Below are 25,703 nucleotides of genomic sequence, written 5' to 3' on the forward strand. Positions count from 1 at the left end.
TAATGTATAAAAACCAAGAATACTAAAGCGCAACTCGTGTTTGTTTAACAGACATCTCATTATGTTTGCGTTTCTTTACCGGCTTTGGTTGTCACCAGTTTATTGCGTCGTTAAATATGTGTCACTTTTGATGTTACTCCCCGCAATGGCAGTAGTATGATCTGTAGATAGTTGGTGACAAACGAAACTGATAAACAGATGCAATAGTTGTGTAACTTTGTCGGTTAAATAAATACACTGAATAAATCTGACCTAAGTAGTGTCGATCAAGGAAGATGGCTAATGTGTGAACTAGTAATATAACCCAACATTTTCCCCTTTCTTGAACTACGGTATTTAAAAAACTTGTGTAACACACACGCTGCTTCTTTCCCTAATTTTATCACTGATATTCCACGTAATCGAACGTTATAATTTTCTTCGAAAATATTGTTTTCCTTCACACCCAAGTTGTTAGTACGATTGCGAGAATGTGGAATTGTTGTTCATCTACTTGGAATATGAAGTCACTAACCAGCTTCAACATTCAAAATTCTCCAAGTAAATCTGTTTCTTTGTGCACATCGGTAAATTTGTACTTGTACGTTGCACCAGGTGGACAGCTTTATCCCTTGAATGTGAGACAGGTAATACAAAGATTTGCGGCTTCATCGCTATGGTATAGCAGAAATTTTACTGTTACTTGCTGTAATTGGCAACAATGTCAGTGCCCTCTGTATGTAAAAAAGTTGCATTGTCCATATTTGATTATGTCAGTGGGTTATCGACTCAAATGAATGCAAGTGTGTAGCGTTCCCAATACCATGACCATGCTGATTTCTGCCACTTTCAAACCAATGCTGAAATGCATGGGTGCTTTATTTTATAGATTGGCAGTACTAGCATTTTGGGTTAGATTATATTTTCTTAAAGAAACACTTCAGTAAGTGCGGGCAAAGTGGACGGTTACCGAAATAGCTCACTGTTGTCACAACGCTGTCCTTTCCACGTCACACCAGAAGTGCACCATTTGGTAAGAGAGTACGTAGATGCTTCTTAGTTTAATATCTTACTGCTGAACTATGGAAGCAAGTGAAGTATGTGTAGACTGTTTCGTCAGCTGTCGTGCATAGCCAGTCTGTGAGAGTTGATCGCACTTTCTGGCATTTTTATGTTCTCATAGTGACATGCAATATGTCGCAATATGTTGCTGGCCGGCCGCTGTGGCCGAGCGGCTTTAGGCGCTTCGGTCCGGAACCACGCTGCTGCTACGGTCGTAGACTCGAATCCTGCCTCGGACATGGATGTGTGTGATGTCCTTAGGTTAGTTAGGTTTAAGTAGTTCTAAGTCTAGAGGACTGATGACCAGATGTTAAGTCCCATAGTGCTTAGAGCCGTTCGAACCATCTATATGTTGTTCATCTCACTTCAGATGTATTAGAGTCATTATTTTTTTTATTTGTTATGCAACTATGTTCATAAGGATTTAATAAGTGACACATTAGAGTTTCTGATTATGCTTGATTCTTCCTCAATCTCATTTGCAATTAAATAGAAATTTTCAATTTCAGTTGTGCTCAGGATGAATCTCGAATGTAATGGTAATATGTAGTGAGAAAAAGTCATTCGTTTTGATGCCTGTGCCACATAAAGTTGGCTTTGAAACAGAAGCATATTAGCTCTAGCATTCTGTTGACAAATAGGACTTTGGCGACGGATCACTGGATTGAATGAAGAGAGAAGAGGAAGAAATATCGCCCGTGTCCTTTCCGAAGGAACCATCCCAATATTCGCATAAACTGATTTAGGGAAACTGCAGAATACCTAAATCTGGATAGTTGGACGCGATCTTTGATGTCGAGTCCTGTCAAATGCGGGTGTAGTATGCTTCCCACTGCACCACCTCGTCACATAGTTTCGTTTGGAGATGAAAGACTTTTTATAAATGAAACTATGACGATGATACGTAAGATTCAGTGTAATGTGCAAGCGAAAAACATTTGGACTAACAGTAATGAAAACAGCGTTTATTCTACGTGCGTGTACGTGTTTTCCGTCGTGTTGTTATTTCTTTGCTTCCATTATTAAACCATCGTATCCTGAGATGAGTGTATTTTTTGCCCTTTTAGAAATTCGCCTCCAGCGGTGATAATTAAATGGTGACATTTTCTCTCATTTCGTCATCTTTGTGGAACTGCTGTCCAGTAAAAAATGATGTCGATATAGAAAACGAGATGTGGCTTGGCGAGGCGGCTAGGAAGTTACTCACAATTCAGTTATGATGAACAGCAGTCGTGCGCCATGGACTTAAAAGTAACAATACGACTAATTTCCTGTAGTTCAGTAACCGAGTGTCCCTGATCTATGCCCCTTATCCAACGGGGAAAGGGCACCTACAGTCTAACGTGGAATACGAACCACCTGTAGCTCCTAGCGACTCCTCACATCGCTGATAAGTGGAGGAGGGAGTGTAGGCAGACTGAAAATTCCCCTAGTCCGGTCTGGAATCGATCCCGAAACCTCTCTGCTTCCAGGCACGCGCTTTGCCATCAGATCATTAGGCATAGCAAGAGTGAGGCTGTACTCACAAATCCTACCACATCCTTTATTACGGATTGCTCGACTCATTTTTATCCGGCATGTCAAAATTGACGTCTACGCTAATTGATGCGTAACTAGCGATGCCGTTCTTAGACTGTTATTCTTTATCAACATTACACACAGTTGACACACAGTTAACAAGCCAAACCAAATTACTGTATGTCTACTACTTCTTGAAATGTACAGTACAGTATACGGATGCAGGTAAGTATTACTGAGTGATGATTACGTTACATAATACAGTGTACTTAAGAGTGCTAATTTCCAGATTACTTGAATAGTAATCCGTTCAGACTCGAAGAAGTTACTTCACGTAATTATGTAAGAGTAGTAGTACATGGCGCTCAAGATCTCGTAGGTATGTGATCAGTAGTAAGATGTAGAATTGCAGTTAGTCTACAAGGAGTTTTTACATAAAGCATCTTGAAATTACAGTGCGTGAGGGAAACTGTAATGGATCCTGTACGTAGATATGGCTCTGAGCACTATGCGACTTAAATTCTGAGGTCATCAGTCGCCTAGAACTTAGAACTAATTAAACCTAACTAACCTAAGGACATCACACACATCCATGGCCGAGGCAGGATTTGAACCTGCGAACGTAGCGGTCGCCCGATTCCAGACTGTAGCGCCTAGAACCGCACGGCCACTCCGGCCGGCAGACATAGTGTAGACTCGGTTCAATGCTTATACACGGGAAACAGTTGGCGGTATTGTTCTAACAAATTTATAACTATGTAGACTGTACTAACAGTTTAACTGCTGGCTGCTTTCTGTTCCGAACAATCGAGGTCTGCGAAGGTGCCTGCTTATTTACTGTTGTTGTTTATTGGTCCACGGTAGTGTTTTCGTGCGTCTATTTTTTGGTCAGAAGGGGAATGGCAGCTATCGAATACCCCCAAATCTGCGCGTTTGGTGTCAGCACACAAAATTCTTCTTCAAATTCTAATCTTCCTTCAAGGAGGCAGCGTTTCGAGAATGCTGAATCAGTTCAAAGGGCTGTGATGGCGATTCTGAACAGCATTCCCGTCGATTCGATGCTTTCTCGAAACCGTTCCAGAGCTTGTACGATCTGTGCGGCGAGTGAATAGCAAGGGTAAGGGTATGTGCTGAAAGCACTTTTTTTCGGATTAGCCGTGCGAGGTAGCCGCGCGGTCTGAGGCGCCTTGTCACGGTCCGTGCGGCTCCCCCCGTCGGAGTTCCGAATCCTCCCTCGGTCATGGCTGTGTGTGTGTTGTCGATAGCGTAAGTTAGTTTTTAAAAAATGGCTCTGAGCACTATGGGACTTAACTTCTGAGGTCATCAGTCACCTAGAACTTAGAACTACTTAAACCTAACTAACCTAAGGACATCACACACATCCATGCCAGATGCAGGATTTGAACCTGCGACCGTAGCGGTCGCTCGGATCCAGACTGTAGCACCTAGAACCGCATGGCCACCCCGGCCGGCTGGATTTTAGGCTTCATATCAGGAATTTAGGTATTTCCGGAAGCGTTTGTGTGGTTGAATGTCACATGTTTGGAGAGGTAATCTAGTCTTTACTTTCGCACTGAACCAATTAGAATTGCCTTAAATGCAATCAGATTCCGCCTGATCATTGGCTGGAAAAGGAAGCAACCTCGCGCTGCACAGCGACAACTTCGTGGTCGGCGTTAGTCGGCGATCGCGGCCTGTCGGTACATATTTGGAGGCGTTAATGACTCCGGAGATCACGAGTGGAGACTAGCCAATGATCGCAGCTCGGGAAGGCGCGCCGGGAGACGATGTGTGTGTGTGTGTGTGTGTGTGTGTGTGTGTGTGTGGCCCGCTGCGCAGCGCACCCGCGCTCGTGCCCTATACGGCCTCGTAAATAACGACGGTTTTAATTGGGTGTTTATAATGGAGGGAAAGCCTCATGAATAGTAAGCGGAGCCGCCGTTGTCAGTGCCCGGTGGACCGGGTGTGGCCGCGGAGCGTCGTGTTGACTTCCGTCCAGGGAGCAAGCCGTCACGCTGTCTGGCGACGCCCGCCGACGTGACGCACGTACAGAGCGGAATGTCACTCGCTTCGCTGCCTCTCAGCTCCGCTCCTGGAAGACCCATCCCACTTCCGAGGCCAGAGGTCCTCAGCCTCTTCCAGCGCGCGCCAGCTGCGTTCTGACTCGGCGAGAAGTGCCCGGCGCAGGCAGTGTTTACACTGCCAGACACGGCCTCCCGCCGCCGTTGGCATGCAGCACGTGTTTGGCACCGCCCAGCGTCGTGTGTGTCCACTTTCCTAATGATACTTGTGATGAACAGAATGCGATAAACTGCGGGCTGCAAGAGAATGCAAACCATGGGAAATACCACATAAGTCTTTCTTGTATCACTGATTGACTGACAATGTATTCCTTTTTCCTTTCCTGCTCTAATCTCTTTATTTGTTCCTACACTTTAACCCTTCGGTGGGCGCGCCTGCGGCAGATAGCCGCAAAATTTAGTTTTCTGTTGGGCATGCAGCTTTACTGTATGATTAAATGATGATGGCGTCCTCTTGGGTAAAATATTCCGCAGGTAAAATAGTCCCCCATTCGGATCTCCGGGCGGGGACTACTCAAGAGGACGTCGTTATCAGGAGAAAGGAAACCTGCGTTCTACGGATCGGAGCGTGGAATGTCAGATCCCTTAATCGGGCAGGTAGGTTAGAAAATTTAAAAAGGGAAATGGATAGGTTAATGTTAGATATAGTGGGAATTAGTGAAGTTCGGTGGCAGGAGGAACAAGACTTTTGGTCAGGTGAATACAGGGTTATAAATACAAAATCAAATACGGGTAATGCAGGAGTAGGTTTAATAATGAATAAAAAAATAGGAGTACGGGTAAGCTACTACAAACAGCATAGCGATGTTATTCAATCTGTATATTGAGCAAGCAATTAAGGAAACAAAAGAAAAATTCGGAGTAGGTATTAAAATCCACGGAGAAGAAATAAAAACTTTGAGGTTCGCTGATGACATTGTAATTCTGTCAGAGACAGCAAGGGACTTGGAAGAGCAGTTGAACGGAATGGACAGTGTCTTGAAAGGAGGGTATATGATGAACATCAACAAAAGCAAAACGAGGATAATGGAATGTAGTCGAATTAAGTCGGATGATGCCGAGGAAATTAGATTAGGAAATGAGACACTTAAAGTAGTAAAGGAGTTTTGCTATTTGGGGAGCAAAATAACTGATGATGGTCGAAGTAGAGAGGATATAAAATGCAGAATGGCAATGGCAAGGAAAGCGTTTCTGAGGAAGAGAAATTTGTTAACATCGAGTATAGATGTAAGTGTCAGGAAGTCGTTTCTTAAAGTATTTGTATGGAGTGTAGCCATGTATGGAAGTGAAACGTGGACGATAAATAGTGTAGACAAGAAGGGAATAGAAGCTTTCGAAATGTGGTGCTACAGAAGAATGCTGAAGATTAGTTTTGTCAGGTCCAAAAGCAAGTGCTGAAATTACGGAAAAACTAATGAGGAGGTATTGAATAGAACTGGGGAGAAGAGGAGCTTGTGGGACAACTTGACTAGAAGAAGGGATTGATTGGTAGGACATGTTCTGAGACATCGAGGGATCACCAATTTAGTATTGGAGGGCAGCGTGGAGGGTAAAAATCATAGAGGGAGACCAAGAGATGAATACACTAAGCAGATTCAGAAGGATGTGGGCTGCAGTAGGTAGTGGGAGATGAAGAAGCTTGCACAGGATAGAGTAGCGTGGAGAGCTGCATCAAACCAGTCTCAGGTCTGAAGACCACAACAACAAAACCACAGATAGCGTTACATTTGTGCTCTCGTCCAGATACGTATTTGTTGTTCTCAACGAATGTCACCATTTACTACATTCGCGCTATTCATACTTTCAGCAGTTTGGTCGCTATTGTTTCTTGAAACGTGAGTGTTGCGTTTGCGGTGTGTTTGCCGCTACGCGCCTTGTGATGTAAGTATGTTCTATACTTGTGTTTTTCTTTCGCCTCAAGGCTAAGTATTTTCTATACTTGTGTTTTTCTTTTGCCTCAAGGCAATCTTTCTTTTCTATTAGTATATAATGAATATTCGAATAGAATCGAGGTTCCCAGATGCAATTTTCATTACTTTTTACGGACTTGGATATTGATTTGTTACAATATATTACTTTTACAAAGACATGTGTTTCATTAGGTCTCATAAAAGCGTGGAAATGAAGAAAATGAAGGCATTTGACAGGCACCGTCAAACTGTACGTCCTGAAGTCTATGAGAAAGTACTGCGAGAATTGTCAGCAGAAGAATTACAAGAATTGTCAGATTCGTGTGAATCTGAGTCGGAAGAGGAAGTTACTGAAGAAGAAAACCACAGCAATGACTCCGAACAATCAACAGAGGAAACAGATGACCACCTGGTTGAAGAGGGGAGACAACAGAGGATTACCTATTTTACGTAGGAAAAGATAAACTATTTCGATAAGTGAACCGCTTCCTCCTTCTAAAACCAAGGCCAAGAACATCCTAAAAGTTTTGACAGGTCCAAAAGCAAGTGCTGAAATTACGGAAAAAGAAATTGATGCAGTTTACCTATTTATTACTGATGGGATGGTTATTTTTCCTTAGGTGAAAAATGTAAAACTAATTGCGGTGCAAAAGCCGCAACGCGCTCACTCATGGAAGTATGAAAGGTGCGCCCCCCGAAGGGTTAAACCAACGTCTTCACGAATGCGTACCATTCATTCTGCCCCATGTAACGTTTGCCAGTACCCTCATTTTCGGTATCTCGTATCTTTAAGGTAATGTGGTTTGTGGTAGGGAAGTCAATGCGAAGAAATGAGTACTTTCTATGTGGTTAATACAGCTTTTTTTAAAAAGTTTACCCTGATTCTGAAGCTATCGTTATAGCTCCCATATACAGGGTTACTCAGCTGTCCCTAGCGCTGTGATGTACGCAATCTGGAGCACCTTCAAAAATCAAGTGCGAAAATCTAATCTTTTCTTGTTCTCTGCGTGCAAACTGTGAGTGCTACAGAAAAAATGAGCAGAATCTTTTTGTAGGAAATTTAATATAGTTAAGTTTTGTAACGGGGTATGTTTTTGCTAGAAGTCACGGTTTTAGAACTACTCAAGAAAAACGCATTTAAATGTCACTTTTGTACGTTTTTCTTGAATAATTCGAAACAACAGCCTCTAGCGAAAACGTATCCCAGTACAAAATTTAAACACATTAACTGTCCTATGAAAAGGTTCCGTTTATTTTTTCTTTAGGACTGATAGTTTGCACATAGCAAGCGCGAGAACACGAACATCTTGCATGTGGTATTTCAGGGTGTTGCAGGTTGCGTAAAACCCTTATGTAGGGGCAGCTGAACCACCGTATATATATCAAATGGGCCATTCATTAGCGACCAATCGCCATGTCATCCTCTGCCAATGGCGTCATTCGGATGCGGAGTGAAGGGCCATCAGGTCAGCACAACTCTCCCTTGGCCAATGCTGGTTTCTCAGGCTTTGAAGCTGCTATTCCTCGCTGAAGTGGCTCCTCTTCTCAGTCACCAGGGTACTAGGAGCTGAACGTAGGTCCTCAGTATAGCAGCCACACTGACCGCATAGCTGTAGAGAAGCATTCTTAGGGGAGATAGTGCTGGTCAAAAGTAGTTCAAGAAGCTATTATAACCATAAGTCCGAAAACAAGTTCTTGTTGAGATACGGGCCTGCGGAGCACCTCCTGTTGTGTTAACAGGCAGATGGCTATCATAAAACACCGTATCTCGAAAAGTCTATTTCCGTTCAAATACTTGTAGGTGTTTAGTTTTCTAGTTGTGGCTAGTGCTGTCTCGTGTAAAAATACACACACTTTTTCTTCCACACCATATACAGGTTTGGAACTGCTAAATCGAATGGCCGTGGCTGGCAGCATAACGCAGTTATAAATCCCTTGCGTCTTTCTCCGTAGAAAAGAAAGGGCTTGCAAATCGTTTTATTCTACTCTGACATCTTCCAAAACTACCTTGCATTTCTGTTTTGATCTACATGCATAGCCGGGAGATAATTCTGTTTCTGCTTCTGTAAGTGATGTTTGATTAAGAGAAATTTTTAGATCAAAAATCGAATTTCGGTCGCTTAGTACTTTTGCTACTTCATTGCAAAGCCGCGAGATTGACAGTAACGAAAGGAATTTTTTTTTGCTTCTTCTTTCCCTTGTTTTGGTAATAAGTCGTATTTCTTATGATTTGGAAGATAGTAGAGCGTTCTGAATTTTATCTAAGGCCTTTGGATTCGTAGTTTCATAAGTACTCTCTTCCTAAAACAGATTCCACTTTATTGGTGTCTGCTTCAAAACTTACACAAAGCATGCTTATGCGTGTCTAAGTTACGGAAATGAGGAAGTGAGAGAGGCGGCGACGATGGGGGAGGGAGGAGGTGGCTTAGGAAAGTAGGGTGCAAAGGAGGACACATTACATACACCCAGTGCAGTACTATCGCGAAGCTCATATCGGATTTCGTATTGGAGAACACATTAATTACATCTGTTATCACATTCACACTTAATTTGTTGGTAAAGCCCGTTTTACACGAACGACTTTCTGCTCAAAATCGACTACTCGAAGTGCGTGCACCTTTCGCGCCTGCGTGTAAATCAGCAGCTAACCACGACGTGAGTGTGTGTATGACGTCAATCATTTATAGATCGTGCCGAGAGTGTTCTAAATTTTCGAGTATGCTGCACGCTGCGCATGCTCAGAGACAAGGGCCTATAGCGGCGTCTGATGAAATTGGAAGTTTGCCTATTCTGGTCAATCTTACCTCTATTATAGAATGAATTTAGTGATTTCGTGCCTTTTTAATCTCTACTGTGTTGTTTGCTTTGTTTTCGTGACACACTGAAAATTTACACAAGGTCCTCGTATTTTTCCTACTAGAGAGACGAAATATCTGAAAACAAAAAGTATATACGTTTCACAGAGAAAAATCCTACACTTCGATAAATAAGAACGAAAATGGGTAAACGTGTTATAATGAAAATTGTTTCAACAGTGAGAAAGAATTACTGGACGAGAAAAATAATTTTGTTGGTACTTGGCACTTAGCAAGGAAACAAGATACAAAGGCTCTGTATATTGTCTGATGCGTTTCCAAGCATATATTTTCTCGAGGTAGTAAATGGATACGTTCTGAAACGTTTGGAGGGCACTTTTCTTATTCTTTCAGTTCTCAGGATATTGAACAATTTACCGCAAGGCTAGTGACATGAACTTCCCCTAAGCATTATGCATTGGTCGATAATAAACTCTATTGTCATTGCTTCTTCCTACATTTTGTTATTGTATTTTCGACTTTTTTGTAGAAAGGATAGTCCCTCAGAACCTCAGTTTCATCATTCAGGTGCCAGCAGCAGCTCTCACAAGATCTGCAATTTTGGCGCTGACGTGTAAATGAAAATGACAATTCAAAACAGACGAGAATTAGTACGGGAATAAAACGCCAGAGGCACTGCAGTAGATGCATTTGTCTCGACTAATCAATAGGAATCAATAATCGTGTAAAAAGGGGCTTAAGATACTGGACTCGCACTAGAGGGGACTGCAGTTCAAGTAGCATTCCGGCAGACCATCCAGGTTTAGGTTTTCCTTGGTTTTCCCAATCTATGCTGTCGAATGTTGGGATTATTATTTTCAAAAGACGCAGCCGAGTTCCTATCCTATCTTATCCTTCACTTTTCCGAGTTTGTGTTCCGTGTCTAATAAATAACCTTGTTGAGGCATTAAATCCGATTCTCATTTCCTCATATTTGTTGTTACCTGCGAGATTGTGCGTCATTTGAAATTGTTGGCGGACTATTGCGAATTTCTCCAAATACAATACGTACAAACTCAGCTAGATAATAGGCTAATAGGATAGCAGGTTCAACTTTTGGGAAATTGGAATTGACAGAGTAATAACAGATTTGGCCCGCCCGGCTAGCCGTGCGGTCTAACGCACGGCTTTCCGGGCGGGAAGGAGCGCCTGGTCCCCGGCACGAATCCGCCCGGCGGACATGTGTCGAGGTCTGGTGAGCCAGCCAGTCTGTGGATGGTTTTTAGGCGGTTTTCCATCTGCCTCGGCGAATGCGGGCTGGTTCCTCTTATTCCGCCTCAGATACACTATGTCGGCGATTGCTGCGCAAACAAGTTCTCCACGTACGCGTACACCACCGTTACTCTACCACGCAAATATAGGGGTTACACTCGTCTGGTGTGAGACGTTCCCTGGGGGAGGGGGTCCACCGGGGACCGAACCGCACAATAACCCTGAAAGAGTGGTTCGGTGTGGGGCGGCGGAGGGGTGAAGTGGACTGCAGTGGTCGTCGTGGGGTTGTGGACCACTGCGGCTGCGGCGGGGACAGAGCCTCTCCGTCGTTTCTAGGCTCCCGCTTAACAAACAATACAATACAATAACATATATGATAGTGTAACGCCTTACAATCCAATTTACGAATTCGTCGCTGCTACGCAGTATGCGGCAGTATTGTATGGACCATGGCCGTGGTCGCTTATCAGTCTTTACTTTACGCACCAGACCGCGAAACGCTTCGGGACTCAACTTTAATGTAACTGGTATAAAATCATCAGTTTTTTGCGGCTTCCTCTTTATGCAATAAGCGAGCGGGCAGAGTTCGTTAACACCCAACATTCTGGCGCAAAGCCGATTGGCAAACGCCAAGGCTCGTAAAACATCACGAGCGGCTTATTTTACCCTTTGTCTTTCTTCGGGCTCAACTATTCCGGTAATAATGGCGACGGGTGTCGTAAATTCGTTCTTAAATCCTGATCTTCCATTTGTGACGAGGAATATGCCCCGAGAACAATAGGGGGACGAACGAGTCTTAGTAAATCTTTGATTAGGAATGTGGAGAGGCTGCATAAGTGTAGTCTATTTCTTTGTTGGCTTAAGTACTAAAATCAGGTTTAGATGGATGTAGCTCGCAGTAGTTAACGCAGAGATGAAGAGGCTTGCGCAGGGTAGACCAGCAGGACACTGCATCAAAATGTTTTTCAAACTGAGGCAGAAGAAGAAGAAGAAGAAGAAGAAGAAGAAGAAAGAAGAATAAGAAGAAAAACAACATAATTCCTTTGCCAACAGTTTAAAGAGATCTCGAATATAAAGTAATCCACCAGAAGCTGAGTAAACGAAAATCCTTGGAATGCGTTTCAGTTCGCCATTGCAGACAGCGAATAGAACATGATGGTAGTTTTTTGTTTTAGAGAACGCAATCTATAACTTCGCTATACGCTGCAAGTAATTTTTATAGGTGATAAATAAAAGCTGTTGAATTTTGAGTACGGAGACTGCCCAGTTACGAAGGCGTGCTGAAAAGCAATGTTACCGATTTTTTTGTGGGATAACTCTTAAAGCTGGTTAAATAAAACAAACTTTATTAACATTCTTCATCTTTATTCTCTTTGTCTACATATTTCATAGTCACCCTGGCGATGAACGCATTCCTTCTAACGAGAGACCAGTTTGTTGATACCGTCACCGTACAACGTTTGACTTTGTTGACGGAATTACAACCTCACCTTTTCTTGTACCGCTTTATCACTATCAAAGTTAACCCTCGAACGTTCTCTTTTAAGTTTTTACGAAACAGATGAAAATGGGATGGGGCCAAGTCGGAACTGTATGGAGGGTGATCGATGAAGTCGGAACTGTATGGAGGGTGATCGATGACAGTGAAACCCAAGCGTCGGATTCTTGAGGATGTCGCAGCGTTCGCGTATGGTCTGGCCTTGCATTGCTGAAGCGAGTGCTCCGTATGCGAGCGAACTCTCCGAATTCGTACTTTGTTTTCTGAGGATCTTTCAAGCACAGAAGGAACTACCTTACACACCTCCACGTTACAGGCTACAATTTGGAGCCCTCTAGAGGCAAAGAGTTGCAACTTGTGACAGCGAAGCCGGAAGTTGACTGGGCAGTGCGCATGACATGTATTAACTCAACCGATATTGGGAGCGGAATAAAAAATACGGAGACAAATCTTCTTAGCACGCCCTCGCGCAACTAAACTTGATTGCGTTTGCGTCAGTGGCTCTAGATTTTGCTTACTTACGTTTGTCTCCAAGTTTGCGCCTTCCTTGGCAACGGAGATTATGAAATACACATAGGCAGCAGTGCTAGCAAATGGTTATCAAAATAAGGGACGCATATTCATTTTCGAGCACATAATCGGCGCGAGCTGGTAAATGCAGTTCATTCGTGCTTTTCATCTGTTGTTTCTTAACTGAGTACGAATTCACTTTCCCTGCAGTATCCGATACGTTACATAATCAGTTAATCGGAGTTCGTGGGTGCAAAATTATACGGGGGAAGTATGTTCGAAAGAGCCTAGATGATGTTCCTGTTGCGTTTCGTGTACAGAGCACAACAGTGTGCAAGACGATGACCTTTAACACAACTCACTGCGAAATATCAGAACTGAAAATAAGTGAACGAAAACTCTATCTCACTGATCTGAATTGCCTGATTCTGAAGAGGAAGTCAGTACGATGTAAATTACGAGTCCACGGTCGTGCAACATTGGCCAACGTTAATACAAAAGAATAATGTGGTTAGACGAGTCATTTTTCACCATCTAACAATTGTTCGACACTTTCAGACATGGAGATGAGTCTATCGTGGTATGGTTCCCGGTTTCATGGTACTCCGCAAGGTAGAACATAGTGAATGGCCGACTTCGTCCTGTGCTGCAGATGTTCGCTAACTAGGACGGCGTGTTTCAAGGCAACCGTGCTGCTCCAGTCTCGTTGATGGGTTATCAGGCGAGGTTTGATAGACAGCACTAGACCTGAACATTATCAACGTCTGCAGGTGTAGGTGCAGAGAATTTTGCTGCAGGTTTCTTTTATCACTGATTGAAGAAAGTCCTGTCTCACGTATGGTACAAAATTACTATGTTAATCGAGTGTGTGCATCCATGCTGCAGCCAGTCGTAGCAGCGTGACAGAAGAAAAGTGTACCAACGGTGTGGTAATTGTGTTCATTACACTGTTTCCATCGCATTGCTAACCCTACATTGTCAAGGCAAATCTTAGTTGTTTTCCACAACGAGCTCATTAAGAGCAACGTGTCTTTGAATGTTTTCTGCCCGCCCATGTAAAGGTAACTTCGTTTCTCCAAATAAAACTACTGTGGGCAAGAAAGGGAATTGAAAGATACAACTCTTTTGCAGATCTGACAGGAAATTACGTAGTAGAATGCATTTAAAACTGGGAATATTCCATTGTTTCTGTGACAGTATTAATTCCAGTTGTATGTCTTTGCAAGACATTTTTTTTTTCAGCCAAGTGCAAAGCAACTATGCCACTAACGAAGCTGCAGTTTTTACAGCTGTCGAAGTGATGCAGGTTGATAGATTACACAAGAGAATTTATCTACTTACTCTTCACTTAATTCAAGTGGTCAGTAACTTTTAAAACATTAACAGTGTGGAATATAAACTACCCCATTAGGTACCATTCACCATATTACAAGCCAACAAAGCCAACGAGAATCTGAGTTTCAAACGCATTTTTCTTGTCAAAATGGAAATAGTAAATTTTTTCTCTTCGTAAAACTGCTTTTCTTAAACCGTAGAACGGTATAATTTTTACTTGAAAAAACAAAGTTAGTGGCTGTTCTTCGGTTGCGAAAACAAATTGGGTGTTATTCGTATGAATTTCTTCTTACTGTTCGTCCAGGGGGAGACATTATTTGCGAAAACGATAAATGCCTGACTTGAATTTCCGCCAGAGGAAAAAGCTAAAAAAAATTGCTCATTCGGCTGTGTTTGATGTTATTTTTGTCGAATTGTTTGCCACGGCGTGCGAATACTTTTTGCACCCGATGGAAAATCACGCATAAAATTGATACGGATGAGGTACAGCGGCTGTTGGCACTGATTCGTATTACATGTTCACACAGCGTTTCAGTTAAGTGGAGGAAAGTGGGCAGCTGCTCGTTACAGTATGGGGCCATTCATTGTCTACGAAAACTAAGTTCTACAGCAGTGGAAGCACATATCAGTTGCGAACTCTTCACTTCGTCTCGTTACAGCAAAATTTGATTTCAGTTCCTGAGAGTATTTCTGTTTTGTCGGTACAACAATAAGAAAATGCGTGTTATTTCGCTTTCTTGAAGTAAAGCATCATAGTGGTCTGTAATTACAACTGTTATAATTTGATTTGTTTTTAAGATCGAAAAACAGTTCGTTAATAGTTCCTTAGGGTAATTTCTGCTGGGTTGACATGAGGAAATGCTGTCTGCTAGAACTTCTTATAAATATTCTAATTTTCGCTGCTTTGCAGAGCTATGCATTTTTCACGTTTTACGCAGCACACTTTTCCGTATGCCACTATTTACTGTTTATTTGTATACTTCTAAGTGCGTATTGTGTTTCGTAGTGGTGCCAACATTGGCACTACTTTGTCTTTGACCTATAATTTGTTTTTTGCTTTTTGTCTGTAGTTTATTATCTGTGTGTGATTCTATTTGAACTGTGGTGTACGAATAAGTGTGCTGTCTAAAACGTAAAAAAAAAAAATGCGTAGTTCTGCAAAGCAGCGAAAACTTAAGACTACAAATATCAGCGTCCAATAAAGAAAGGAACCAATGACGTTCCAGCAGACGGCATTTCCTGTAGCCGAGAAACAAAGCAGAAATTACCGTACTTAAAAGCAAACTAATTGTTAACGAACCGTTTTTAGATCTTAAAAACAAAAAAAAATTTGAGTATATTTAATTAGAGACCACCTATCATGCTTTACTTCAATAAAAGTGAAATGCGTCTGACGAGAAAAACACGCATTTTCTTGTTGTTGTAACGACAGAACAAAAATACCCTCACAAATTGTTACCGCAACTACGGACAGCATGGCCACACAAATGAGAAATTGCTTCATCTTGTTTCTCCTCCCCATGAAGGTCATTAACGCTATTGTGGTTAACAACGGCGTGATTGCATTTATTTACTCGTTCCGAAGTGGCAACTTAGGCTTACCCTGTTTCAAAGTTTTCACCCGCCTACGTCTTTCAAAACCACGCCTGCAGCACTGGTCGTGGTGTTGCACTGCAGATTGTGGTAAGAAAACGTGTCAGAGGAAGTCTGTTCCGCAGACCGACTGGTGTTGCATCACGCCGGTCGAAAGGAAAACAAGAAATACCGCAGCTTCCATGAGAAACCCTTTGTAGTTTCCAGACAACAAGTTAGCTCTGGCGCGCACGACCTCTTTTTCACTCTCTGTGATACCAACTTGTCAGTAAGCTGCGGATGAACATCTTTCCACCTGACTTACATTGCCTCATCGCAAAAAAAAAAAATATATATATATATTATTCTCTTGAGTCATGAATGACATACACAGAACCCGAGGGAGTTCGCTTAAAAAAGGTTTTTACATTAATTTATCGAACTCGAGGCTGCGTAAAAGGCGCCACGTTCTGTCATGTTTTCTGTGAGAAGTGAAGCCGTTAATAAAATAGTATTGCGTTAATTAAAATACTGAAAACTGGAGTAAGCCAAATAAACCACACAGAATGACGATGGTAATATAAAAAATGACAGCCGTACGCCATCAATTTATTATGATTTATCGAGGCAGACACATTCGTTTATTTATTTGCTATTTTTATGGACTTTTCATTAACTTTACAAACTGGCAAGGCGCAGCATATTCGTATAGCCAACTTGTTATAAAACTTATCCATCAGAATTTTTAAAACCCCAGGTATTGGCCATTGGTTGCTAGCAGATCTGCCCAAAATTCATTACATATTAGCGCCATGGGTTAGTTAAAAAATTCACATTTTTTGTCAAGAGGTTTTAAAATAGATGTGGTAGTCACTTGTATTTCAGTAAAAGAATTTCGTTTAACACTACCGCTGCGGGGTACGATCATTATTCAATACATTCTCTCTCTCTCTCTCTCTCTCTCTCTCTCTCTCTCTCTCTCTCTCTCTCTCTCTCTCGTTGCCCAGGGTATTAACCTGAAGATTGTTTTGAAGTAGTACCCCTTTGCTTTCTCTTGCGTCGGCAGTGGTGGCCGAGCTGGTTCCAGGCGCTACAGCCTGGAACCGCGCGACCGCTACGGTCGCAGGTTACTTACAGTTTTGAATGTCAGATTCATGATGGCGTGCCCATCATTTCGTTAATTGTCACAGTTATTGCGATATTTACATGGATGTAAGCCACTGCGCGAAATTCGAAAAAAATTGCAATGAAAACCTGGAGTCGCTATGATTTTGCATTTGGTGCATGTTACATAATATGTTGTTGCATATGGAATTTAGCTAACATATTGAAGTTTTCTTTAGACTTGGGTGGAGGGCACTGTCACCAATTTCGAGAATACTGATCTGATGTAGCACACAAATTTGCAATCGCGACGCTCCAGCGATAAAGCTACAACATTCCTCATATTTTATAAATCGTTTGAGATATCGAAATGAGATTTTGGCAAATGATAACACAAAGAGGAGAGTATTTTGCTGCATGGTAATTATGCAGAACTGCGTTATCTACCGTGTTTCTCCACTAACTGCAGACTTTTTCGGTGAAAGAACGTAATTTTTAGGGCTATCGATAGCTGGAGAAACGAGAAATGCTATGAGTTTTGGAATAACATAAGTGAGGACTTCACACGCCTATTTTGTACCGACGATGTGCTTTTTTGTAATATACTGACTTTACTTTTCCTCATTTCCTCACTTAATAAACATAATAAAGCACTGTTTCAGAATTCTCCCGCAGGTACGTCAGCACAACGCGTTAATGAGATGACACTGTGTAAACTTCGCTGTGTTCTGGCAAACGAAGGAAATTTTAACATGGCAACAAGAGAAATCCGTAAGTTTTACTCAAAATTCGCCACTCATGACGCTCGTGGAAGTTACAAATGGTTAACAAGCCAGGCGAAAATAAGTCGCTGCATTTTCAGCTGAATTATTTTTTAATGGTCAGCATGTAAGTGTGGGAGTGAGTGGCTCCATTTAATATTTACAGAAAGTGTGAGCGTAGACATCAGTTTAGAACGGCACTTTCCCTACAGCAGCTGCCCGTTACCCCCACCACTACCGCTCTCCCCATGCGTGTTCTGCCGACTGCAGGTCTACCGGTCACGCTATTCTCCATGGTTTATGTGGTGATGTACTCAGCCTAGTGAGGCCAGCGACGGGCTACTAGATGGATGAGTGGCAGTCCCAAAGTCAAAAAACCCGACGACGACTGGGAGAGCAGTGTGCTGACCACATGCCCCCGTACCACAGCCGATATCGCCATTGGCATAGGATGACACGGCGGTCGGTCGTGACCGAAGGATGCGTCTAGGGCCAGAATGAAGAACTTTACTTTCGTACAAATATGTTCATTTCTCTCATACTTCAGCAATATTAGCTCATTTAGCATTTTAAGAAAAAAAAGACAGTATTAAAAATAGCCAGAACTAGTAAAGCCTGAACAAACATCACCGAATATTCAATAAAAAGCATTTGTGTCGAATTTCTGTAAAAGCATAATGAATTCACGTTCGTCAGGCAACAGGAAATGAAGACATAGGTAGAAGACGAAACAAGCTCTGCATTTGGATGTTGGCTGGTGCAGTGTACTTTCAACAGCATGAAGAGTTTCGCCTTCGTTTTGAGAAATTTTTTTGAATGGTGCCCACCGACTACCACAACTTTGTATACTGATATTGCAAAATTGCTGTTATTACTGTATTGTCAAGCTACTTTGAGCTGATTTATTTTTGTTGTTTGCAGGTGAGTGTCTTCTCCAGTCGTTACACTGTAAGTAGAATTTTCCTTTTATTTTGTTTTACTTATATTAATTTTTTAATTCTTTTACTTCTAAGTGCAATTTATATAATAGATTGTAAGTTATCGCTATAAATATTTTGATTTAACAAAATGTCTCTGTGAAATTCTTTAAAAATAAATAGACTTCGTTACCTCAAGATACAACTGGAAGTCGCAAAAGTTCGCTATAGTGTACACAGAACTGATTTTGTGACTGTCTGCTGAGAAAAAGTAGACACATGAGTGTTAATGAGTCGATTAATTTCTAGAATATGCAACGTGAACCCGAACTCAACCTATAAAATTTCGGAGGCTGATCAAGGGTATTTTCTCAGTATTTTGCCTTAAGGGACGCGCGGTCTACAGTGGCTGTTTCTAAGTAATAATATAAGTACGATTTTTTCGTCTTCTTCCTTCAGTTAATTTTGTTTTTGTGACAATACCTGTAATTTGTGATCACCAAAACGTACAACACGAAATACAGAGTAATGTAACAACTTTCAGACCTATGCAGTGGTACCGTGTAGCGGTTGTGTCGATGCAGGAACTATTGTACATAGCGTCGCTGTGCTGTTATTCCATGAAAATGGTTCAAATGGCTCTGAGGACTATGCGACTTAACTTCTGAGGTCATCAGTCGCCTAACTAACCTAAGGACGTCACACATATGCATGCCCGAGGCAGGATTCGAACCTGCGACTGTAGCGGTCGCTCGGCTCCAGACTGTAGCGCCTAGAACCGCACGACCACTCCGGCCGGCTATTCCATTAAAACTGGAGAACCCATACACGAGGTGTATATCAGCCAAGTCTTCATCAGTATATCTATCCACACAGAGGTGTATCATTGTTAATCTGCAATTAACACTGTCAGAAAAAAAAGACCCGAGACGGTCGAATAGTACGGACGGCAAGTTTCCGGGTGATGAGTAGAGTAGGCATTACCATTGTCAACAGCAAGAACCATTTATAAATAGGACACCAGTGTTTCTAAACAGATACACAGCGCATACTGTCGACATTTACACTGTAGTTCAAATATTTTCAGTGCATGACACATTAATAGAAAAAAGGTCAAAAGGAATCATACGAAAAGCAAATACGTTTTAATGAAACATCGAAGACAACGTGTCCCGTGTCCTTAGCCGAGCGGTCTAGGGCGCTGCAGTCGCGGACTGTGGGGCTGGTCCCGGCGGAGGTTCGAGTCCTCCCTCGGGCATGGGTGTGTGTGTTTGTCCTTAGAATAATTTAGGTTAAGTAGTGTGTAAGCTTAGGGACTGATGACCGTAGCAGTTAAGTCCCATAAGATTTCACACACATTTCAACATGTCTACAACGTGTCCCTTATACCAAAATACCCAGAAAATATCCCTGAATAGCCCTTGAAATTTTGTCACTAGAGCTCAGGTTCATCCTGTATAATCATCAGACCAGGAAAATATATATATATTTTTTTGGCCACAGGATGTAAGCTCTTTTTCCAGAGTTAAAACTATATTGATTTACTTGTTACATTTGTTTTGTTGTTATTATGTATGGGACTTGTCGGGACCGAGCGAGGTGGCGCAGTGGTTATCATATTAGACTCTCATTCGGGAGGATAAAGGTTCAAACCCGCGTCAGGACAACCTGATTAAGGTTTCCCGTAATTTGCCTAAATCACTTCAGGCAGGCGCCGTGATGGTTCCTTTGAAAGGGAACGGCCCTCTTTCTTTCCAATCCTTCCATAATCCGATGGGACCGATGTCCTCACTTTTTGTTCCCCTCCCACCCAAATCAACCAACCAACCAACTCGTCGGCACTGATTATAGTCCTAGTGACCCTGTTTTCTTGAAGTACACCACTAGAGAGTAGATCAGTGCGCGAGAATGAATTGGCGGTGAACAGAAGGGGTGCTGGTAACACGGTTAAAAGTAGTGATAAAGCCGAGCATTACACCACCGTTATTAGTTCGCATGAAATGAGCCGAGGACTGTAAGTTAACAGTTCAATTTTTTTTAAATACCGTAAGATAATACGGCGTATTATATGCATCCTGTAGTGATTACCTCATCATGACGTAGCTAATTACTTGCCATTCTCATTCAGCAGTCGCTGCTGTGGGTGGTCCTAAGCAATCAGATTGAGAGTCTGGTTGACTCAGCTTTCATCGTATATTCCGTGCGCGCGTAGACCGCCCACACACGGTGCCGTATAGTCTGGGGACAGCGCGTCTCTTCACATCCTTCATTACGTCATTACTGCTTGAACGTGTGTGTGTGTGTGTGTGTGTGTGTGTGTGTGTGTGTGTGTGTGTGTGTGTGAGAGAGAGAGAGAGAGGGGGGGGGGGGGGGGAGGGAGAGGGAGAGTCGTGAACGATGCCTCATGCCACTGAATGATTTGTCGGTCCCACTGCAACGGAAACAGTTGAGTATTAGATTTCTGCAGCCAGTACATATGCCGCTGCAGGGAGTGTCGCTTCCAGCAGTTTTTCCGACGGCAAGGTACCTCGCTTGTTCGCAGACACCAGTCGCACCGCGGTGGTCAGCTCGTACAATAGAAGCCACTCGCCCCCTCTCCTAAATCTTCTTTTATCGAGGGCCACAAATTCTGCGGAGCGCCCGCCCTGAATGCCGGTTGGCTGAATTCACTGAAAATTAATTTTCGTTCGAAAGTTGGTCGTCGTGTGGGAAGACCAATTTGTTCATTGCCATTCCCCGTTCTGCGGTAGGAGTGATATTTTGTCGTCCTGCGCTGTTGCTCCAGTGTACTAATTTCCTGTTGTGGTTTCGTAGGACTTAGTCGACTATCTGAGAAGTTCCCTGTGTTATGTAGGCTTCCAAAACTACGGTGTTGAATACTACTAGATCGAGATAAATGGTTGGAATCCCGTTAAAAGTCGCGTTAAGAAGTATGCTTTCTTTATTGGTGGTGACTAGTTTCGGACATTGTCCATTTTCAAACCCTTCTTCTTCGTATGTAATTAAAATACAGACAAATACACATGCTTGGAAATAGCGACAGCAGACAACCTAGAATGGCCTTATATGTGGAACTACATGGATTGTCTTTCTAGAGTGTCTGCTGTACCTATTTCCAAGCGTTTGTATTAAATTGCGGAGACGGGTGGTTTGAAAATGGACATAATGTCTGGAACTAGAGACCACCAATAAATAAGGTTACTTCTTAGTGCGACTTTCGACAGAATTCTAATCATTTATATCAGTGAAGGAAAAGTTACTGAACTGTTTAACTGCATCGTACTGGAGGTTCGTAAAAAATTACTAGGGTGAGCAAACGATAGGTTATTGTAGCTGATTTACTGTCGCACTATACTACTTACATATGTCACAGTGGGTTAATTGGGACCTCTCTATCGAACAGGCACCTTAAATTCCACTTTACAGAAATTTCGTTTGTAACAAGAAGCAAATTGACCTTTTCCGTTGCTGCTGGGACTAGCATGATATACAGGGTGTCCACAAAGTCCCTGTACAACTTCAAAATTTTATTAAAACTGCACTTGATGAAATATTTTAACAACATTTCTTTTATTGTAATCAGTGTTTATAAAAGTTTTTTGGACATTGCTTAATAGACCTTTATATGGGCGCTTTTAATTGCACAAAGCACATCAAGACGGTACTCTATTTCTTGCCATGTTCGCTGTAGCATTCCGTCTTCAGTGGTGGCAATGGCTTTACGAATCCTTTGCTTCAAGTCAGCAATGTCCCGTATCCGTGTTTGATACACGATATCTTTTACATAACCCCATAAAAAAGCCCAAGGAAGTGATTATCTGGCGAACTTGTTGGCCAAGGAATTGGCCCATCCCTCCCAGTCCATCTGCCTGGAAATATTTTCATTGAGGAACCGACAAACATGCAGTCCCCAATGTGGTGGTGCACAATGTTGCTGGAAAATGATAGTTCGTTGTAAGTCAGTCAATTGTGGTGCTACATATTCGGTCCGAAGGTCGACGTAAACATCTGCATTAATTGTCTAGTCGTGGAAGAAAAATGGACCAATTATTCGGTTGCACATGATTCCACACCACACATTCACTTTTGGACTATCCCGGTGAGGCTCCCTAGTCACATGGAGGTGTTCAGAAATCCAGATTCTCACATTGTGTCTGCTTAATGTCCCAGAAACATGAAAAGTTGCCTCGTCACTGAAACAAACTCGACTGAGGAATGCTTCATCCTCCGAAAGGCGTTCCAGCATGTTGAGTGCAAACGCGTCCGTTTTGGCTTGTCATTTGGCTCAAGTGTCTGTAACAGTTACACTTTGTAAGCGTACAACCGTAACTTCTTGTGGCGGACGTTATGCACAGTTGAACGTGGTAGTTGCAACTGTCTGGCAGCAGTGCGGGTTGTCGTCGTAGGTGAATGAGTGAAGACGTTTAAAACGCGATGGATGTTTTCCTCGGATGTTCTTGGTCGCCCCCTCCTCCCTTTATCCAACACTGTCCCTGTCCCTATAAATTTTTTGTGCCATGCACGGATTGAAGGGCGCGATGGTGGATCTCTTCCATACTTCGTTCTGAAGTTTCGTTGAGTCTGAACATCCGATTTTGTCTCAATAAACCAGGACACACACTGTGCCTCCTCTTGAGTAGTTGCCATTTTATAGAGGTTCAGTTACTTGCATCAACATAGTATCTGAAGCACCAAATTTTAGTATATATAAAAACTTTAGTAAACAGTGATTACAATTAAAAATAATTTTGTTGAAATATTTCAACAACGGCCGTTGTAACAAAATTTTGAAGTTGTAAATGGACTTTGTGGACACCTATGAAGAGTAGGATATCTTTTGAAATGATTACTGCGAAACATTAAAAGAATAAAATTGCATATATCTACCAAGTCAGTAGAGTAAGCCTGCCGGACAACTTTTAGGCACACAGGCAACCAAATACTCGTATACTGCTGCATATAAAGATGGTTTTAGACTTTTTGAAACATCGCAGCATATTTTTATTTAATGTGACAATCGGTGGCGTTACTTAATATGACGAAAGGAATCGCAAAATGTATTTCATTATTTGAAGCAATTTCTCCTTTCATCACAGCAGTAGTTTCCTCCGTAGTGGCGTGGCGAGCTCCCTTCTCGTCACATATGTTCCTTCCAGTTTTCTCCATGTCACTCTGCGCAGTTTCCTTCTCCCTCCATGTCACTGATTGCTAAAATATTGTTGTTTCAATATCATTTTTCATCCTCAGTTCAGAAGTATCGCTCCTGTTGCTGCCTCTTTTATCTTAATCACAGAGGTAATGCTGACCACCTTCGCCATTCTTAACCTAATGGCTGTATAAAGTATGGTTGTAAATTATGCCTTTCATTTTATGCATTGTTGTGTGCTGTGCTAATGCATAAGTAAGCCTTGGTTAACTTTAAAATAGTGCCGCTTGGTATTAATCTTCCTAGTGAAATAAAAGGATGAATGAAAAAGCTCCACAATAAGTGTTTTGGCGCCATACAGAAATTTTAGCCCTTTGCAACAAGCTGACAGCTTTCTGGGGCTAGGTCTGCAGTCGTCTTGGAACAATATCACTGCCTAGTAGAGCTGGGACGAATGATTGTAGTCGCGCCTACAGCAGTTGCGTCGTTATTATGTTCTACATAAACAGAGAATATAAAATGAATTCAGTAATAACAACTAGGTGTTTTGTGACAGTGTTCAGACTGGATCCAGCGCAGTATTATGGCATATACCAGCGTAAGTCTTGTACTAGTAAAAAGAAGTGTAAAAGGGAATTCTTTCAACGTTAACATCCATGAAAAACGTTGACTTTTCTACTATAATCTGACGATTACTTTCAGCTTTTATATCACAATATCAACTTTTTCATCGTGTTGTTTCTTGAAGTTTTCAGTAATTAACCAGGTGAAGTTCTGTAACTTGGCTCCCTTGCGATAGATAAACTAGTGAATTCTTTGGAAGGAAGATTAAAATTTAACGCCCCGACGCAAACGAGGCTATTTCAGAGGGAGCACAAGCTTTGTTTGGGAAAGGAAATACGCTGTTTCTTTGTGAAGCAACCAGCCGGATGCTTGACGTGAACATTTGGCTAAACCATAGAAAGTGCGCAGCATTTCTTCCCGAAAGATTACGGAATTGTATACGTTAAGAAAAGTTAAACGTACTGTCCCTGGATGACATGACACGGAGTCGAACCATCGTCCTCCTGAATGTGAGTCTACAACTCCTTATCGTTCGGTTAGCGTGAACTCTATATGGGTTTCTGTCAACAAGAAAAGTGTGAACTTCGGCAGCAACATGTGCTAATCTTCTGCGAAATTACAATGAAAAAATTTCTTTCCAGCTGCTGACATGACACACTGATGAAAGGGGTAGACTTGCATTCAGGGGAAGGGGCTTTCTAACCCCTCCCGAATACCAGACAAGATTTATATAAATACCGTCAGGTGAATGCCGAGGATGATTCATTCAAGGCCATGGCTGATTCTTTCCCGTTTGTTGTTCAGATTATTCAGTGCTCACCTTGTAATGACCACGATTTTGAGAAGCAGTTTAACTTCTTTATTTTTAAAATACAGGTGCGACAAGCATCAGCGCTTGGGACATGAATACGTAACCATAGCTCTGATGCCACGTCAGGAAACTGATTGTAGGGAGACTAGTGCGTGAAAGACTCTGTTTGGTATCTCATGTGCACAGGACGAGAATGTAGTTCGATATGTCAATGTGTTAATGGGCCACAATTATCACGTATAATGGAACAGGACGGGGCAAGACTTCTTTCACTTCGTGCTAATATCATTAACGCATTTATTTACTATCCATAAATGAGGAATTATGATAATAAGGCTTACTGTAGCTGCAAATACTTTCAGACTTACACTGCCTCTCCTACGTGAGGTTTTCGCTAAAGCTGTTGATGTCAATTAAGAACGCAGTAACCGATCGGCTATTTAGCTGCGCCGCTTACGACTCCGTAGAGATGAGGAGGAACTATTCCTGGAGTTAGGCGTTTATTTTCCTGTGCCTCTTTTGCGCGGTGAGCTCCATTTGTTTCCCTTACAGTTACGCGCCCGCCTTGAGGCTTGTAAACGCGAATCGACATTTACGACGGAGCAGAGTGAATCCGTTCCTCGACCGCTGCGCAAGATGCCTGCGGCATTATGGCACGCAAATTTTCCGCTTGTGCTGTTAATTGCATCACGTGTATGTATGTGTGTGTGTGTGTGTGTGTGTGTGAGAGAGAGAGAGAGAGAGAGAGAGAGAGAGAGAGAGAGAGAGAGAGAGAAGGAGAGCGAGAGAGCGAGGTAGGGGAGGGGGAGGGGAGGACTGACTAAGCCATACATTTTCTGCATTGGCCATTTGTTGTGTAGCACGTAAC

General features: G+C 42.3%; 1 protein-coding gene across 4 annotated transcripts in view; it reads left to right on the forward strand.

The window, feature by feature from the left end:
* LOC124595930 (dual 3',5'-cyclic-AMP and -GMP phosphodiesterase 11-like) overlaps nucleotides 1–25,703 on the forward strand; it is a 317,214-nt gene that overhangs the window by 75,433 nt on the left and 216,078 nt on the right. For 3 of the 4 annotated variants that reach the window (XR_006978262.1, XM_047134846.1, XM_047134847.1), the window contains exon 2: nucleotides 18,319–18,345. The exons of the other annotated variant lie outside the window; for it this stretch is intronic. Coding sequence is in view for 2 of the 3 variants with exons in the window: in XM_047134846.1 (XP_046990802.1) it covers nucleotides 18,319–18,345 (27 nt within the window). In the remaining variant the exon portion in view is untranslated. The remainder of the gene's footprint in view (nucleotides 1–18,318; nucleotides 18,346–25,703) is intronic. 4 annotated transcript variants of the gene reach the window in all.

Source organism: Schistocerca americana, chromosome 2, assembly GCF_021461395.2.
Source record: "Schistocerca americana isolate TAMUIC-IGC-003095 chromosome 2, iqSchAmer2.1, whole genome shotgun sequence".
NCBI classification, from domain to species: domain Eukaryota; kingdom Metazoa; phylum Arthropoda; class Insecta; order Orthoptera; family Acrididae; genus Schistocerca; species Schistocerca americana.